The sequence below is a fragment of the Camelus dromedarius genome, chromosome 13 (genome assembly GCF_036321535.1).
Source record: "Camelus dromedarius isolate mCamDro1 chromosome 13, mCamDro1.pat, whole genome shotgun sequence".
NCBI lineage: Eukaryota > Metazoa > Chordata > Mammalia > Artiodactyla > Camelidae > Camelus > Camelus dromedarius.
Genome location: NC_087448.1, coordinates 67,925,213 through 67,945,108, shown reverse-complemented (window position 1 = coordinate 67,945,108; position 19,896 = coordinate 67,925,213). Strand labels below are relative to the sequence as shown.

The 19,896-nt window shown below is 47.3% G+C and overlaps 1 protein-coding gene across 2 annotated transcripts in view; it reads left to right on the top strand.

Annotated features, from left to right (window-relative positions):
- The window catches only part of ATP8A2 (ATPase phospholipid transporting 8A2), a 417,266-nt gene that overhangs the window by 373,055 nt on the left and 24,315 nt on the right, over positions 1-19,896 (top strand). For both annotated transcript variants that reach the window (XM_031465780.2, XM_064493258.1), the window contains exon 35: positions 4,746-4,850. In XM_031465780.2, coding sequence (XP_031321640.2) covers positions 4,746-4,850 — 105 coding nt within the window. The remainder of the gene's footprint in view (positions 1-4,745; positions 4,851-19,896) is intronic.

Below are 19,896 nucleotides of genomic sequence, written 5' to 3'. Positions count from 1 at the left end.
GGAAGTTGTGTGTCTGTGTAAGTCACTTCCCACCACCAAATGCTTGGGATGAAGTGTTCTTCACTTTTTCAAATAATTCTCAGTAGGAAGCCTTCAAATACAATTCTAAAGTGCCCATTCACAAATCTGTGAGAAAACTAACCACAGAGACTAAACTATATATCAATAGGAAATAATTCATGCTCAGTTTTTGTTTGTATGTTTTAAGATATACTGTTTCCTAAATATCTTATGCACAATGTAAAAAAAAAAAAAAGCTGCTAAGTTCCAAGATAATGTAAATTTTCTTCCACCTGTGAAGATGACGGAATACGCCGCATGAGATAATACTGATTTTTGTTTGGGGTGGGCCTCATTCCTCCTGCAGTTGCCAACTTCCCTGAAAATTGAGACTCTTGGATGGGCTTCACTTTGGGCAAAGCATAATTACTTGGGGGCCCTGAGGTAGAGAATTCAGACTTTAATCCAAACCTCCCAGGAAAAGACATCAGATTTCATTTTTCTCTCTCCCTTCCTCCCACCCTCGATGAGAACTGTTCTTGCCTGACAGTTAAGGATGTCTTTTGAAAAAGTCTTCATTTTGGCATGATCTTGACAGCCGACGATACCTAAGTCAGAGAGAGGAAGTGAAGAGAGAATTTTATAGCTCCCATTTTGGGTGTTCTTCTTCTCTTCTCTTCACTAAGTTTTGCAACTGTTAGTGAAAATGAAATCATTCTAGTTTCTTAAGTGCCTTGGTTTACCACTCCTTGCCTTTTCCTTGCTAAAACTGTGTTTTGTAAACAGCAGAATCAGAATCCTTGGAAGTGCAATTATTACACCCAGGAGATGTTTTCTTCATCTAGTAAATGAACTGAGAGAAAACGTTAGTTCCGTTATTTCCTCTCGGAACACAGCCCGGTCGTGGCGCAGTGTGTCACCTTGTCAAGTCCCTTCAGTTTTGCAAGATAATCATGTTAGTTTTAGGTAAATATAACGCGGTCTTTGTTACATCAGATCACTTTTCAGTTTACAGTGACTGAGTGTAGTAATTTGATTATAAATTAATATCAGCCTATTTTAATTCAAACCCTTTATATTAATGTCATGAAAACTTTTTTTTTAATTGAGACAGTGAGTTTGCTGAGTGAGGCTTCGGCAGAGGGATCTTTCTGCCGCTTCAGAGTGTTTGCAGGTTGCAGCGGCTCTGCCCGCCCGTCTGTTGTCGGGCTCCTTCCTGGTACCTTCCAAAAAAAAGTGCTCAGTCACCAGGAAGCAGATTATCTCTTCCTTCAAACAGGATTTGGTTTTGGTTTTTCCCGGCACTGTAAAATTAGCATGATTTACATTTTAACAAGGATAAATCAATGACACTGCTTCCAGCTCCACTAGAAAGCGCACAAGTCACCCCCTTTCCAAGGAGCTGGCCAGCCAGGTCGGCTCAGGGGCTGGCGGGCGGGGAGCAGAGGCAGACCACGTGTGGTTCCACCTGCTGCCCTGCCAGGGCCCGATCGCGGCCTTTCCCAAAAGCGGACAGCACCCACCTTTGGGAAAGCCAGAGAGGCCCCCACTGAACCCCAGAGGCACCTCCTGAAATTTGGTTTTGTCTCCTTATATTTGGGGGCCCAGGGAGGATGGCAGATACTGATTGCCTCTTGCCTGGAGTATTTGCCCAAAGTAGATGCTCAATTTGTCATATTCAGTCAGTGTCTAAACTACAGTTACCCCCTCCTCAAAAACAGGAATCTGGCGAGTTTCTTTGGCATTTTCCCTCTGATCACAGGGCCTCTGTTTTACCTCATGTTATACTCCCAGCCTGAAACACTTGTTTGTTGAGTCAGGGAGACTAAGAGGCCTCTCCCGCGAAGAGGAAGCATCTTGTGAGCTGCTTGCCTCTGATGAGGCCACGACACTGAACTGTCATTTCTCTGTCTGATCTTTATAAAATGTGTTCTGTTTTTCCTTCCTGCACCTGGAACCAAAAGATGAATCCCAGTTGTCCAGAAAATGACCCATCATTTGGTTCAAACTGTGGAATGTTGATTGGCAGGTGACGTGCTAGGATCACCAGGGCCTTCTGAGAAGTTGAGTGTAAGTTGAGTGACGGAGAGTCAGGGAGGAGCTAGCGCTCGCCCTGTGGCGAACCCGCATGAGGCGTTTGCTAGGGTTCTTTCAACTGGACTTGGGCCGATCTTAAGGACTTTTGTTTAGTTTTGAATTTTGGTAGCTAACTCTGTTTTGAAAGAGCTCTTAAATTCCAGCGCAGGGCAGGCCCACCTTTTCACCTTTATTTCTGTGTGCATTGGAGAAAGTGAGTTGCTTCGTCTGCCTGCATTTTCCCTCTTTCTCTGCCCAGTCTCTCTCCCATTTTAGGACCTGTACTGTTAAGTGTAAGGAAAAGAAAAAAAAAAAGAACAGCATGTGATCATGCGATCATTTTTTCATGAAGTCTGTCATCTTTCTGGGCGAGGAGGCATTATCAGACTGTCTTAAGGCAGATTTCGACACCATAAAATACCTACTCTGTTATCCCGTTAACCAGAGTTTTCAAGAGGGACCAAACTAATGCACCTTTATTAAAATAATTGATTGATTATATGTGATACCTGGTTGATGACTATTTTTATTAGAAGCATGCAATTTAAATTGCCTGGAACTATTTTAATATCCTTTCACTCACATGCTTCCAAAGCATTTCCCTGGGACAGCATCCTTAGGTTAGCTGCCATGCACTTTTCTCATCGAGGAGAAGTTCACTTATATTGCTTTATAAAAATAATATAAAGCTCAAGGCCACGGGACACAGGAACCCGTCTCCTTTTATCTGACTGTATCTCTTGTGCTTCACCAGTTAGCACACAATACACTCAGCAAGTCAACAATGACTTCATTTACTTATGTAACCCCAGATAGGCAGTTAAATGGAAATAAAAGGTAATAAGAAATTTCTGTATACAACTGGGCCTTGATTAAAAAAAAAAAGCTTTCTAACCAGACTAATTTCTTTGAAAGCATATTGTGTTTACCTTTTCATCTACGTCTAGAATTTACCATGTCCTTCTGACTTGCTATCCTTCCAAAAGAAAAGAAGAGTCCAGGAAAAAAAGTTTCAGAAACAAAAAAGATGTAAAATTCAAGATTCTAAGCTTTTGACATATATATTTCAAAAGCCCCTGATAACCTGGAGATGCCCCCCCCCCATCTAAAGGCCACCGGTGGGCTTTCACACTCTTACAGAGGCTAAGCACCCCAACTCTGCCCCCACTGTGGTCACCGAGCCTCTCGACGTGGGGTTAGGTGGGCAGTCCCGGGCCCCTGGGGGCCAGCCGTCCACAGATAACGGGTTCTTACTCCGTCCAAGCTGTGACTCAGAACAAGCCAAACCCCAGCTGATGGTGAGATCCAATTTACACGCCAGTGGCTCATGCTTAGAGACTGGCTTTTTAAACCTGTAAGTATTAGGTTTTCGTCAATTCTCATATAGGCTTTGACAGGGGAGATGTTAGACTCATTTCTCTAAGTAAGGCTTTATTAGGTAAAGGTTCTTGAGAAGACAGTTTTAAATTGCTAGCATCACTTCTACTCCAATGCTCCACACAGCAGGACTGGCCGAATCACCCCCAGGTTGCAATTCCGCATTCTCTGATAGTGGGTAAGTCCCCAGGCCAGCTCCTGGGAACCAGCCCCAGGCAAGTAGAATTGCCGAGTAGCTCGTAGGTGCAGTTTCCTCTGCGGGAGCACCTGCAGTGCCTAGTAGCATCAAGATGCTCAAGTCACTTCCCTCGGAAGGGGTTTGGTGAAAACTGGCAGCTTCAGTATAGCAGGTCAGATTCTCTCTGTTTATTTATTTATTTATTTATTTATTTATTTATTTATTTATTTATATTTGTCTAAGGTATAGACTTCCAGTGATCTGCACCCGGTGGCCCAGCCTTCCTACTTCAAGTCTCCTGCTTGGTGTCTCCCATTTCCCCACGCCCAGAAGATAACAGTGGGGGCTGTCGTGGAGGCTGACGAGCCCTGCTGGCTCTGTGGGTGGGAGAGGGGGGAACGGAGTGAGGACAGTCGTCAAACAGCCGGAGAAGCTCAACCTCCCGGACTCTCTGGACCCTCACCAGCCCTCGTGTCTGAGGTCAATCCGAGTGGCCTGGGGCCACAGTTGATGTCTGCAGGAGAAATGGAGATCTGTGCCCAGACACTCGTGTTGAGCCGGATTTCAGATCAAGGGCTTGTCACGAGGAGTGTGAACTCTGACATCATAAATCCCATCCCGGCTACGGCTGCCACTCTTTTCACTAAAAGGAAATAGAGGCTCCCCCCACCCCTGCCACTCTTTTCACTAAAAGGAAATAGAGGCTCCCCCCACCCCCAAACCCCTGATCACAGTGGGGCAAGGCCCGAGGGACCCACCTACGTCCACTATGGTGAGGAGTAAAGCATCTTCTGGGGTTTAGGTCCTGCAGGGAAGGCGTTAGAGGCAGACCTATGATGCTGCACGAGCTCCGGCCTTAGGTCTGGACACCAGGGCCTCTGCGGTCCGAGGAACGCTTTGGGCGGCGGCTGAGTCTGTTCTGCAGGACGTGGGTGCCTCCCAGGTTACGGAGGTGGAGCCCTGGCCGTGCACGGGGGCGAATGCTCCATGATGTTCCCCAGCCTCCATCTGGCTCCCAGGGCCTCCGATGTGGCCCCGGGAGGGAAGCAGCCCATCGGCCCAGCCGTGCACAGTTCACGTGTCTTGTGCTTTCTGTCTTTTCCTCATGACACAGGGCCAAGCACACCTGCAAGAAAACGCTGCTGGAGGAGGTGCAGGAGCTGGAAACGAAGTCCAGGGTGATGGGCAGAGCGATGCTCCGGGACAGTAACGGAAAGAGGTGGGGCTCCGGGCGGACGGTCCAGGGACCACGCCCCCTTCCCCGCCCCCTCCCCGCCCCGCCCCCGGACCTTTTCCCGCCTCTCCCCGGTCCCTTGTCCTCTTCTAGGTTTCTCGGTTTCTCTCTCCCTTCCTTCCTTCCTTCTTTTTCTTTCTTTCTTTCTCTCTCTCTTCCTCTCTCTTTGAAGTATAGTCAGTTTACAATGTTGTGTTAATTTCTGATGTACATCATCGTGATTCAGTTATATGTATATGTGTATATATATATATATATAGTCCTTTTCAGATCCTTTTTCATTATAAGCTATTACAAGGTATTGAAGATAGTTCCCTGTGCTGTACAGTAGGAACTTACTGTTTATCTATTTTATATACAGCAGTTAGTATCTGCAAACCCCAGATTCCCAATTTATCCCTCATAATCTTCTCAGTTTTCATTGTGTGCACAAGGTGCCACATGGAACTCGTGCTCTCCCAGGGGAATGTGAAATGTGACTTTCTGGGCCCCTGGGCCCCTGAGCCTGACCCCACCCCATCGGGCGAAACTTGGGTTTTTGTGGGGTCTGGACATGGGTAGAACAACCCACATGTGGAAAACAGAAATAGTAGTGTTATGTTCTTAAAGTGGAGAAGTTCTGCGTTAGCAGTCTTAGCAAAGAGTGTTTAAAAGCCAGGCCTTTTGCTGTCAGGCACGGTTGTTCTACTAAAAGGTGAGTTTTTGCCGTTGAAGGTTTGCTTGCTGAAGAAGGCGTGTTATTTGTGTTGACTGTTACCATCCACCTCGAGTTTTCCCGGGGTTTGTTTTGTTTTTAATGAATTACTGTTTCCTACTGGTGTGACACTCTGGCTGGTCCAGGGAGTCAGGGGCTGGGTCCCCTCCTCATTTCTCATAGAGCCTCCTCCTCAGACCTAACTGCTGGGTTCGTGAGTAGTTTTTGCCTAATTGCATATGTGAAAAGGTTATCAGATTGCATTTGGTTAAAATTCACCAAAGGAAATTTGCCTGGGCCCAGGGACAACTTGCAGTGTAAGAAGGAGCCTTTGCTGTACTGGAGACAAGGAATGTCTGGGAATTTATGGGCACGGCTCTCCTAGAAATGCTTAGAAGGAAACCTCTGTAGCCAGCTGCTCAGCGAACACAAATCTAGAGGCTGAGTTCTTCTGGAGATCCTACTATATTTTTATTCTGTTTTGTTTCTATTGTTTACTTTACCATCTTTCAAAGCAATGAAAACTAAGCTTTTTTTTTCTTTTTTGGAAAGAGAATCCCAACATTTTGAGAAGTGTTAGAGGAGGAAAGAAGTTGAAGACTATGTAGTTCAAGTTGTAGTTTTTGTATTTATTTACTGTCTTTTTAGTGAGTTCACTAGCATTCATTGCATGGCAGCTGTGCTAATTGTTGTAAGAAATTATCAATCAACAAGATGAAAATCACTGTCTTCAATAAGCTTGAAGTCGTGACTGGTGGGGGCGGGGCCCGGGCTTAAAGGCGGCCTGTGTGTAACTGTCAGCGGCAGCACAGGCCGCGGGTGAGCAGGGCCTTCCTCACCATTAGGCACTTCAGGCACAGGGCTTAGCATCCGCCAGATGGTCCAAGATCTACAGAATTCTCTGAGACCCAAAAAACAAACAAATAAACGTGCTCCTAGGCTCTAAAACTGGGGAGACGCCTCTGCAAGTTGAAATGAATAAACATTTAAAACTCTCCAAAAATGCAATCTTAACTGTTAAGTGAAATAAGCACACTGTTTTATCCTGTTTGACAAGAAATTTATAAGCTCTTTTATGTCTCAAGAATTCTCAAGTATCCACAGTGGTTGCTGAGAGGTCATGAATGATTTCTGAGGAAAATGAGAATTTCAAAGCAAAATTCTGAAACTCCCTTCCAACATCGGACAGGAAAGCATTGCATAGAACAAGTTGTGAGAAACGAGCCTGCTCAGAGAGGAGCAGGGTCTCCTGGTCTGTGAGGTCCTTAAAACTGGGATGGGCAGGGAAGAGGCACAGGGGGCATCTGGAAGAGGTAGCAATCCCGGCAAGGCTCTGGCTTAAGAGCTCGGGAAAGAGCTTCACACCTGAGACAGGATGGAAGACTGGGCTTTGAGGGTAGGAAGATTTTGATGGACAGAAAGGATGAGGGCGTGTTTGTGGAAGACAGAGCAGCCTTAGTGAAGGTTCAAGTCAGGTGTGTGCAGGTAAGGACCCACTCGGTTCGGAGGCCACGTGCATCCACAGAGCTCCAACCTGCATTTCAATTCTGGCTCAGCTGAGATGAGCCGTGTGGTCTTGGGCAAGAGATTTCATATAACAAGACTGTCGTCATCTGTTATAGAAGACTGATGCGGGGGTAGCGCATGTGACAACACATGTGACAGCAGTGTCTGACCCCTGGAGACCGGCACAGTGTCAGGGGCTCGTCTTCAGTTTGGCAGGAGGGTCATGATGTTGAAGGGAGTGAGAGCTTGTGGTTGATAAAAAGAGTAATTTTTTTTAGGATAAAGAAAGTTCTTTTATTTAATTGAGTATAATCAGTTTACAGTGTGTCAGTTTCTGGTATACAGCATCATGTTTCAGCCATCTGTATATATACATATATTCCTTTTCATATTCTTTTTCATTATAGGTTACTACAAGATACTGAATGTAGTTCCCTGTGCTGTACAGTAGGACCTTGTTGTTTATATATTTTATATACAGCAGTTAGTGTCTACAAATCCTGAACTCCTACTTTATCCCTTCTCACCCCTTTTACATCCTGGTAACCAGAAGTTTCTTTTCTATGTGAGCCTCTTTCTGTTTTGTAAATAAGCTCATTTGTGTCTCTTTGTTTAGATTCCACTCATAAGTGTTATCATATGGTATTTTTCTTTCTCTTTCTGACTTACTTCACTTAGTATGACAATCTCCGAATCCATTTATGTTGCTGCAAATGGCATATCTCATTCTTTTTTATGGCTGAGTAGTATTCCACTGTATATATATACCACAACTTCTTCATCCAGTCATCTGTTGATGGACATTTAGGTTGCTTCCATGTCTGGGCTATTGTAAATAGTGCTGCTGTGAACATTGGGGTGCATGTAAAAAAAGAGTAGCTTTTAAATTCACTTATCCTGTTGGCAGCTCACTTTCACATGTTCAGATGAGTCAGAAGAAAATCAGAGTTTGAAGGTGGTTCCTGCCCTGCCTTCTGCATTTTGGAATCTCTTTTCTGGACACTTTAAATTACCCACAGTGGTAGCTGGCGTGTCTGTGAGCATGTGTGTCAGGAGGCCCCCGTGGGATTCCAGCCTCCAGCCCCTCTGTCCCAGGGTCTGGCCTCACTGTTATGTTCCTCACAGAAGACAGTGCAGGGCCTCCATGCCCCTGCCATCTGACTTCTCCCTCCTGACTGCTCCCAGATCCCCTGGGTGGTCCATCTGCAGCCTGCATCACGCTAGCTGCTCTCTGCGGAGAGGACTTGGCCCTCAGAGTCGTTCCTCCATCACCTGCTGGGCTCCTTTCACACCTGCTTGGGTTCCTGGGCTGCCCAGCGGCTGAGGCTGAGGGCCAGGGGAGGGGCGGCCTGGGGAGAGGGCAGAGATTTCTGCAGCCAGGTCCTTCATTCTGGAGATTTCCGGACCGACTCCCTCTTCAGGGCCCCTGAGCGTTCTCTTCCCTCACTCCCCGTTCCTTCTTCCCCACCCCAGGTGATGTTTGAGTTTGCCCGCGCATCGCTCTCCAGCTGTTAGTCTGGCACGGAGTAGAAGTGCCATAAACATTTGTTGACTGGAGGCGCAAACATCTACCTGCACCTCCTGGTGCCTGATGTGTCCGCTCCTGTGTGAAGTGCCACAGAGGGAGGGTTGGGGCCATCACTCAGCCTCTAGTAACGGGGAACTTCATCTCATGGCTTAAAAGTAGCACTTCACAGAAGTGCAGATGGGGAGATGGTCCTCCCTGCTGCCCACAGCCCCAGCGCCCAGGTGTCCTGATTCCCCGGCCACCCTGACCATCCCCGTTACTCAGCTCAGCTGGGACGCCCTTGCCTAGGGCCTCTTCAGGACAGCTGCCAAGTCCCAAAACCCAGGTCCACTGGCCAGTACTCTGGCCATTTTTCTCAGGAATGTACTCCTAAAGAAATAGGACCAAAATCTTTATGCCTTAATCCTAAAAACCCCTTTTGTGCCAAATTACAATTTTGAAGTGGGAGCTGGAGATATTCAGGGTCCCTCTGTGCCCTTTATTCATTCGGGGAAATACTTTAACATTTTCTTGATCTTGTCTAAGCCCCCAAACTTCTCCACAATCTTGGTGAACCTTCAGATTTCATTAACGTACTTCTGCCTTTTCCCAGCGGCAAATCGTCTTCCAAAATTAACCTGCGTGATCACGCATAAATACGCCTGTCCTTCTGACTCAGCAAAACGCGCTGATGACGTGACACGGGAGGTCAGAGAGCTCTCCATCCAGAGGGGACAGCGAGGACGAAATGCCCAGGGAACAGACAAAATGGTTTTTCCTGATTTTTGTTTGTCTTCCCTGGACAGAGCATTTTTCCTCGTCGCGTAACTCGTGCCTCAGAGACACTGGAAACTTGCTGCTGTGTGGATTGTTCAGAACACCTTCCCCAAACCACCTTCCCGTCAGCTTTACTGGGACAGACCCGCTGCTCTGCGGGGAGACAGTCTGCCACGCACCTCATTACTTGGCGGCACCTGAAAAATCAGGAACTAAGTGAAGGATTCCTTTTTTTCAGTGTTTTAGTAGTATTTTTCCCTCTTTATTCCTGAAGTGAAACTCATGATTTTTTCTTTCACTGGAAGAAAATCTACCGGGGGCCACTTACCTCTGTCTACAAATACAATTCAGACAAATGCCCAGAGTGCCACGTAACCCGACAGGCTTAAACTGCTCTTCTCCCTTGGTGCAGGGCAGAGGCTGCCTGGTGTTTCGGCTGCTTTGCCAAGTGAGTGGAAAGGCTGACCGTATTTGGTGGCAACACCTAGTTTTCCACATAGGCTTAGCCCGAATGAACAACAAAGAGGATGTTGTTTGGTTGAGACTGTCTGTTCATCACAGTTGGTGGGAGGGGCTGGGGGGGGCACCCTGAGCAGATTTTCTCCAGCTTTAAGGTCAGGGGTTCTGGTTGCTGTTCCTGCCTCGGCCAGCTGGGCGGTGGGGCTCCCTGTCGCGTCAGGCTTTCCCTGAGCGCCGTTACACTGAGCTCCTGCTGGAGGAAGCCCTGCGTCTGGCTACACCTTGCCCTGAGCCACCTCCGCATCTCCCAAGCGGTTTTCTGTCCTCCGTGACCCCAGGCCTGAGCCGGCGCTCACCAGGGAATCTAGACAGCCTGGCCGCCTTGGGAATCTGGGGGAATATGACCCCCTCCTCCATCTGGGCCGCAGCCTGTACCCCCCGGGAGTCCGCTTAATCAAGGCTGCTCTGCGCAGCCAGGGCGCCGGCGACCTGGGACTCCTAACGGCGTGTTACCTGCTGGAAACCGGAGGTCGGAGCCTGAAACACATCAGCCGCCCCACTCTCCTAGGCTCTTTTAAAACCAGTTGTATTAGGAAACAGAACCCCCAAAACTCCCCAATACATTTTGAGTGTAGATTCAGCTAAAGAATATCCAGTATGCTTTGATCTTTAAACAGAAATCCTTTGACCTTTAAAATAATGTTTAAAAAGCCATTTGGCGTCATCACACCTCCATCTTTGGTACAGCTGCTGAGTCAAAGATGAGTATAAGCAAGGCCAAAAATATGAACTACACCAGCTTTCCTGGGTATTAATTCTCAGATATAAACTTTATATCATTTCAGGAAAAATATCTCTTTTTCTCAGAGTACTGGCTGTTGGCCATGCGTGTCTGTCTTTTTTGTTTCCCTCCCATTCCCTTCCCATACTTCTCCCCCCACCCTGCCACCGAAAATATCTTGGTTTTTTTATTAGCCAAAAAGGATAGGAAATTACAGCATCATTTTTGTGACCCTCTCCAGGCCAGGTGGCAAGTGTCTGCCTCCAACACCTGGATAGGCTTTATTTCACGTCCAGCTGCATCTTTTTTCCACCGACTTGTCATGAAGCAGAGGAAGGCTCTCTGACTGCAGAGACAGACCGACCTGAGTTGGGCTCCAGGCCCTGCCACTCAGCTCTGTGACCTTGGCTGAGTGATTCACTTCTCTGAACTTTAGTTTTCTTATCATCTGTTTGATTTACGGTTTAAATAAAGTAATTCCCATTAAATCTACAGCACGTGTAGACACGCAGAAAGTGTTAGCACCCACAGGTCCCTAACTTAGAAGCGGAATCACAGTTAAATTTTGCTGTCCATGTTAACACATCGGGGTTTTCCCAGAGCCCTGGGAGAGACAGCAGCACAGAAGATGCTCCGGGTTGTGTCGTGGGGTATGTCCCCTGGGCTGGGGAGAAGGGCAGCCCTGTGGCTGACCCCAAGCCCTTGGAGCCCCACGTGCAGCTCCAGGGAGCTCCGAACTGGGGATGTCAGTGGCGGCGGGGTGGGTCAGCCTTTGGACTCCTGCCCCAGCTAGCTCCTGTTTGCAAAGAAGAGGGTGCAGCTGGCCAGGATACCTCCCAGGGCCAGGCTCTGCTGCTGGATGGTCCCTGACCTCCCTCTGAAATGCAGCATTGTGTCTACAAAAGAAACTGAGTGTACTGAACCCTGTGTGCGGAGGGACCTGACAGGGCAAAGAGTGTGGAGAACAGGGAGCCTTCTCAGGAAAACCACGGGGGTGTCGGAGACACTCCTGGACAAGAGCAGGAAAACCTCAGAACAGGTGAGGAAACGCACTAGGGGCAGGGGAGTCAGCGGCCCAGGAAGTTCACAGGGTTACCCAGCTGGGGGCTTCTGGGGACTGTTCGCGTCCCGGGCACAGGAAGGAGAGGGGGAGGGAATAAACTCTGAAGGAAGCAAGACGCCTAATGAGCACTTGGTTAATGAACACCTAAGCGGCCTGTGTCAGCTAAGAGTCACTGGCTCTCTTAGGGGTGTTCAGTCCCAAGAACGTTGTTGTTTTGTTGTTGTTGTTGTTGTTGGCTGGTGTTTAATAATTAAAAAACCACTTTGCTGAGCACCGTTTGCTACGAAGCAAGAGGAGGACTTCTCATCCACCTCTGTGCTGGAATCCACTCCGAGCCCGGCCACTGCCCTTGGCTTGTTGAGCAATGAGAGCATCTTTCTGGACCACCAGGGGAGGATGGGGAAGGGACGCCGTTTCCTTGGGATGGAGGGAGGTGCGGTGACGGGGGCGGAGGCGGAGGCGGATTCAGTGTTGGTCAGCGGTTTGCTGGTGACCGTCCCCATCCTCTGTCTAGGATGACTTGAGTAAATCTGTTTTTTGGGATTATGACTTAAGTTAGCTCAATGGCAACTTTCTCTATCTGCCAACAAGACACTCTTCAAAAATCACTTCTACTCATGAAGTGACAGTCAGAAACGAACTAGCACCCCTGGCTAACTGCGTCCCTTTTAAAGTAACGTGAAATATGTTAATCCTTTTTTTTTTTTTGGCAAGCTGGTTTTACGAACCCATCTGAGAAGTGACAGAAGAATCTAGGGAAGACTTGAACTTCTTCCTTGGGTCTGGGTCGTAGAATCTGAATGGTGATGTTTCACATTTCAGGCAGGGATCAGTTCTTCGGGAGAGTCTTAAAAGATCTTGGCTAACTTTTCTTTCATTATCGGTGAGTCGTTTGCTTTTCCGGTGGCCTCCCCTGTCTTCCCTGCCTCCGATGTGATGGGTCTCCAGGAGCAAAACATCCCAGTCGGCCAAACACGGGTGAGCAGGAACACCCACTTGGAAACTAAGTTACAGCTCACTGTCCAGGAACAACCAGATTCTACTGCCTGTTTCTCTCCTAACTTCTTGGAGAAGCCAAGGCGGGAAGTGTAGGCCTTCTGGCACCCTGAACCTACAGGCGCGGAGTGGGTTTTGTAGTGCCTTCCTGAGAATTACTGAGTCTCCAGGACATACGGGGCTGTCGGGGGGAAGGAGCTGAGGAGTGGGGCTGGACGTTTTAGTTTACGTTCCGTGTCTGCTTTTGTCCCAACCCTCCCCTGAGCACGTCTGACCGGGCCCCAGGCATGGCCTTGCTGTGAGGGGTGGTGGCTCCTGTCTCAGCAGCTGGCACTTGGACAGGCCAGGTAAAGCCCATTTGGTCCCAGGTAAATAGGACATCGTTGCCCTTGTGGTTGAGAAGGATTTGGAGAATATGCAGAAGTCACAGCTAAGAGCCAGTCAGCCTCCTGTGGCAGGGGTGACTGCACTTAGCAGTAGATTCCTGTGTGTCTCCTGCTGGCACTCCTGCGAGCAAATCCTTGTCTCCAGGACCCAGGACCCAGGAATGACTGCTCATCATGGCGCCTTGGTTTTTAGCCATTCGGGGAGCCCCGTGAAGGCTTCTCTTTCTAACTGGGCAGTGATAACACAGTTATGCAGTGTTTAGTCTCTCTCTAGCAATTAGGATTGGCTCACAGCTCTTTTGGTGGTGGTAATTGGGAGTTCACACTTGCTAATGAGTAAACATGTTGGTTTCACAGCAAATAGAACCAGTGGTCAGCTGAGAGGGGAACCAGTCATTCATGAATCCGTGCAGCAGACGGGGTGTGGCATGGAGCGGTGGGGTGGGGGCCAAGTTCCCACCATGCTAGGGCTCATGTCCTGTCAGAGGTGACACACAGTGAACATGTCTGTTGAGGACCAAGAGAATCCGTAAGGACTTAGAAGGAAAACGGGGCAGGGCTTTGTGATGGAGAATGAGTGGTCAGGAAAGCCTCTCTCAATGACACCTGCACCGAGCCCTGGGTGAGGCGCAGAGCCGACCAAACGCAGATCCAGGGCAGGAGCAGGGCCAGCAGCCGGCGGGGAGGCCGGGCAGGCAGCACCCTGGGGCTGGCTGGTGCCCACGCGATCCGGGCAGAGGCTTCTGGGAGGCGGCAGGGCCCAGATGCCCCCCCCCGCCCACTCAGGATTCGTGAGGCAGCCCGGGGCCTCGGGGTTTCAGCCACCAGAGCTGTGGGGAGGGTCTACGCGAGGGAAACACATGACCCAGTGTTCTCGAACACCTGATTACCGTCAGGTTTAAAACCATGGAATCCCACCCTTACATTTAAAAGTTAGAAAAAATCCCAACTCATGAAACAGAAGGTATTTATTAGTATGAATTCATTATAAAAATTCAAATTAACACTTTTTTTGTCTTAAAGTCAATTAGTGGTAACACTGAGATGACTTTCAGAATGATAAAAACCTGACATTAGTATCAGGGCGGACAGGTGTGCACAGCATCTCTGTGGCCAGTTTTTCTGCTTTCTCTTGGGTAGACCAGGAAAGGTTCTGATACACAAAACTTAGTTGCCAGTCTTAGCTGTTTCACAGTTTACCTTCTCACCTCAGGCTGTTTCTGTCTTTTGTTCTTGATTATATTTAATATAACAATGAGATATTTGCTTAAATCAATATATAAATAATAATATATACATATTAAATAATTACACAATGGATTTATAAGTATTAATATAAATATAACATAAATTTTATGTTATTTTATATGAATGGACACATAAGAATGCTTTTTTGAAAACAGCAATATATAATTACAACCTTTCTAATAGGTAACCTATTTGTAAAATCAAATATAAGAACCTTTAATCTGAGATCTTTACAGAAGCAAGTTAACTTGAAAACATTTGTGGTTTCTAATATTCTAAGATTTAATATGAATTATAGGAAGTATTTATATGATCTTATTTTAGTTAAATATGTTTTAAATATTTAACGTACATAGAATGCAATTTAAAATCTAGTGTTTGACTAACAGCACTGTGAATCAACACTTCAATTCAAAAAAATAATAAAATCCAGTGTTTGGAAGAATAGTAAACAGTGCTGCAACCTGAAAAGCATGTATTATCCTTGTTTTTCAGTTCAGTCCCAAAATCCAGGTGCATATAGTCTTCAAAAAATTTAGTGTTTATAAGAATATACACTTGAGAGGGAAACACCATTATTTTAATATTACTTACACTTCTAATTTAGGAATATAAAATGATTAACTTGAACTTAGGCGTGATTTTTATGTGCCCTCATTTAATTTACTGATAACTATAACTTTTCATCACTAATGGAATAAAAATTTTATAATCCTACCGTATATTTCTTATTGCCAGTTCATGAGAACTTGTCATGATTTTTAGATATTCGGGTATTTCTAGAATGATGGTTGTTGTGTTTATTCAAGTGTTGACAGAGCTCCCAGACCTGCTGTCCTCCTGGCCACGTCCTGCCTACTCAGAAAGCACTTGCTTTTCTAAAAGGAACGTAAGACAGGAACTTGCTGGAAGTACTTTTGTCACATAGCACTTTGGGCTTATCCAGGCCACATCTTTTCACCAACCTCAGATAGACGTTGAAAATGGGAGAACTCTCCAAGCTGGGGAGACAGAGCCTGCTCCCTACAAGCCCGTCTTCCACGCGGCACAGCAAAGACCCCCCAGCCCTGGGCGGCCGAGGGTCAGCTGGGCGGTGCAGCCTGGTGGCCCCGCGCTGCTGCCCGACGTCACAGACCCTCAGTGCCCCGGACTATCTGAGACCCAGCAACCTTCCAAAGTAAAATCCAACTGAGCTTTTCTATTTCATAGCCCAGGGGAATGCTGCAGCTACATCTCTGTCCATTTTGGCCTGTTTCTTTCTTCCATAAATCATGCTGTCCTGACTCAATCGCTGAGGACCGCAGTTCTGCTGTCCCTTGAAGGTTTTCACTTTAGTTTCTTTGGTGATTAGAAAGGAAGACACACTTCATCCCTCGGAAACAATTGATTTGTATCTGGGCTGTTTTGGAAGGACTGTCTCCGGGCCAAGTGCACCGTCTTGATTCCAGATAAAGGCTTGTCTTGAGCATCTTGAGGGAATTCTGTTCAGCGCAGCAGACATCCTTGTTTCGGCTTTGATCCTCACAGGCGACTTCTTCCTCCTCTTCCTTTTTGTGCAATATTCTCAAAGGGCAGAACCACATCATTCCATCCGGCTTACTTCACAGCCGTGTCACGGCTGTGCTCCCTGTGCTCATTTCTTTCTGGAACGCAGCCGTTCTGCGTAGGTTTCATGGTCTCTGACTTTGTTCCTTTATAGCCCTGCTGGACCATGGCCAACCCATGACACCATCAGAAAGAGCGCGTAGGCTCAGAGACGCACCTGCTGCTGGTCCGTTTTGATTTTCTGTGCTGCTGTCATGTTGGTGTCAGCAGCAAATGTTTTCACATACCTAACAGCGGATTGCTGTCTGTTAGATACACATATATACACACACACATGTATATTCAGCAACATTTCTTATCTACCTCTTCCATTTCCAAGAACAACAACAGAACATCTATTTCCATTTTTTATGAAGTATAGTTGATTTACAATATTATATTAGTTTCAGGTGTACAACATAGTGACTCGGTATTTTTATAGATTCTCCATTTAAAGTTAACTACAAAATAATGGCTGTAATTCCCTTTGCTGTACAATATATCCTTGTTGCTTATTTATTTTATACATAGTAGTTTGTGTCTCTTAATCCTCCACCCCTATCTTGCCCCACCCCACCCCACTGGTAACCACTAGTTTGTTCTATCTGTGGGTCTGTTTCTGTTTTGCTATATGCGTTTGTTTGTAGTGTTTTTTAGATTCCACCTATAAGTGGTATCATACACTATTTGTCATTCCCTGACTTATTTCACTAAGCATAATATTCTCCAGGTCCATCCATGTTGCTACAAAGGGCAGAATTATTCTTTCTTTATGGCTGAGTGGTATGCCATTGTATATACACCACATCTTCTTTATTCATTCATCTGCTGATGGGCACTTAGGTTGCTTCCATATCTTGGCAATTGTAAATAATGCTGCTATGAGGGTTGGGGTGCATGTATCTTTGCAAATTAGTCTTTTCATTTTCTTTGGATATATACCCAGCAGTGGAATTGCTGGATCATATGATGGTTCTATTTTTAATTTTTTGAGGAACCTCCATACTGTTTTCCATAGTGGCTGCACTAATTTACATTCCCACCAAGAGTGTAGGAGGGTTCCCTTTTCTCCACATTGTCACCAACACTTGTTTGTTGCCCTTTTGATAACAGCCATCCTGACAGGTGTGAGATGGTATATCATTGTGGTTTTGATTTACATTTCTCTGATGCTAGTGATATGAGCATCTTTTCATGGTCTGTTGGCCATCTGTATGTCTTCTTCAGAAAAATGTCTATTCAGGTCTTCTGCCCACTTTAAAAATTGGATTCTTTGTTTCTTTGATATTGAGTTGTATGAACTATTTATATATTTTGGATAGTAACTCCTCGTCATTCATACCATTTGCAAATATTTTCTCCCATTCAGTAGGTTGTCTTTTTGTTTTGTCAATGGTTCCCTTTGCTGTGCAAAAGAACATCTACTTCTACCATTTACAGGAACAACAGAAGAAAATGTAACAACAGCAACAACAAAAACAGTTTACAGTGAAGCCTATCATTTCATTTGTTCTCTCAAAACTGTGTCCGACTGTGAGCAGTGCAGGCCCTAATACTCCCTTGACTTTTTTTTCTTCTATGAACCATTACCATTTACGTCCAAACTCTTAAAACATTTTGCATTAGTAACATGGTATTTCTTAAGTGCCTGTGAGTGGGCACATACTGTTGTTGACGATCACAGAACCTTGGTTTTCCTCATAATCTTCAGGGGTCAGCTTGGATAAAAGAGCTTCTGAGAGTTTCCCCGTGTGGTTGTCTGCATGGGTCTGCTCACCCAGAGATGCCAGTGTTGTCATCCTTCGCGGTGATGCGAATCCAGACAAGGTTCCTGGCATGTTGCCCAAAATCGTCCTGGGTGGTAAAGAAATAGAAAAGAATAACAGAATGATGGCAGATAAGTAGACAGAGAATGAGAATACAACAGAAAAGTGTTTTAACAGAGTGATGGAGACATTGCCAAGACAGTACAGTACAAACCAGAGCTTGTTACCAGGGGAAGGCGCTTCTGGCTGCAGAGGGAAACTCAGCAGATGGAAAGAGTTATCCAGGCACAATGAAAAGTTCAGCGTGATGCACTGTGAGTCCAGCATGGTAGTGAGAAGTCAGGTTGGATAAGTAGGTAAGGGCAAAATTGTATGGCCTGAGGTGAGGCTGGGGCTTTAATTCTGTAATGAACAGGGAGCCATCAAAAGCCTCACTTCAGAGAAATCGCTGTGGAATGAGATCTTGTAAGTATAGAGAACATTAAAAAGAGCCACTTGACCCCGTCAGATCTCTGCAGTTCCTCCTTGCAGAAACAAAATGAATCTGTCCCCAGGATCCCTCCCCTAGGCAGGGCTGTGCCAGGACATGCAGACACCTGAGTGTCTGAAAGGCACCCTCAACCCCACTCTAGAAAACTTAAAATGTAGAACGGTTTTCTCATAGTGGGGCGTCGCTCTGAGTGCTCCCCAGCAGGGAGGGAAGAAGTGGACACTGGGGGGGAGCATCAGCATATTTCTTTGAGCCTCTGATAATCTGATGGGAGCTGCGCCCGTCTCCCTATGTGTCAGTTTCATATTTGATTTTGGGGGGACTCACCATCCCTGAAGACTTGGTCTTCATGTTGGAAACATAGCATCGCCTCCCAGAGGCAGACGCACTGCGCGCTGACGTTTCAGCATTCCCCTGGGTGGTATAGCCTCTCAGGAAGCACAGTGATCAGACACTAGAGAGAGACTGTGGCTTTAAGTCACTGTTTCATCATTTTTATGGATGACCCAGAGAGAATCCAGGTAATAACAGATGAATAATTAATTTGAAGTATTCAATGCATTCTTTGAAAAATGCGTAATCCAAAGGGTTTTTTTTTTTAAGAGGAAAGGGAGAAGTTTTCCATCTCCCGTGCCCCATATACTTCATTTTTCACCCAGTCTTTTTACACGCCATCCCAATATCAATCACAGTGCATCCTTCCACAGACTGTTGGGCACCATGACGGAGGTAATCCAGCCAGACCTGTCAGGATAGCCTCACGTTGTGGGATCCAGGTGCGTCTGTTCAATGAGGGCTCATCTTCAAAACTGGAAAACGTGAGCCAGAGACAACGTGGATAGTCATCTTATTCTGCAATTTTAACAGCAGTGGTTTGCTTTCAGAAATACCGGCAGGTTTAGCATCTCTCCTACTGGAAGAAGACAAGGGCTTCACCTGTGGAGACCCCAGAGCCCCTCTGGCGTCCTCTATCCGTGGGCTTACCCGTTTTCAGGAAACCCTGCTTTAAAAGTAGTGAAAGAAGGCTTGGCGGAGACTGTGTGGGGCCGCCTCCACCCTGAAGATGCTTCTTTAAAAACGGGGCCCACAGAGGATGTGACACGTTGCCAAAAACACCTTGGCCACCACCCAGGTGGAGGTGGAGTCAGGCTCCCTGCGGCCTGGTCTCCACCCGGACAGCCTTCACATGGCACCGGAGAACGGAAGGTGGTTTCCCTTTCCGTGTGCGCGAGCGCTCGACAATCGGCACGGAAACGGGAGGCACCTGAGGGTGGCTGCGGCCGGCCGGTGTCGCGCCCCGCGGGCCGTCTCCGCAGCTGTGGCTGCGGTTGGAAATGCGCGCGTGCGCCGTCTCTGCGCTGCGGGCGGGGACGCCCGCTGCTCACGCCGCCTTCCGGGGAGCTCCCGGGCGAGACAGGTGTTCTGGATGATGCGGGCGTTTTTCAGGAGACGTTTTCAGGTCTTTGGCCCAGCTGCTTGGCCCTGGAAAACAAAGTTGTGAGTATCCATCCATACGGGGTTCTGGAAAACAGAGTTTCAGCTCCGGCTCCGAAGCAGCTCAGCTGGTGAGCGGGGACCTGTGTGGGGGTGGGGAGGTGGGGTCCTGCGAGGCCCCCAGCCGGGTGCGCGCCTGTCCCGCAGGGCCGCTCTGCTCGGAGGCCGCCCCGCTGAGCCTGCAGGCGCCCGGCGGCGGCACGTGCGCGCGGGGCTGGGGACAGGCCCGGCCGGCAGGAGATGGAGCAGCACCCTCACCCCGCGGGCACCCCGCTCGCCC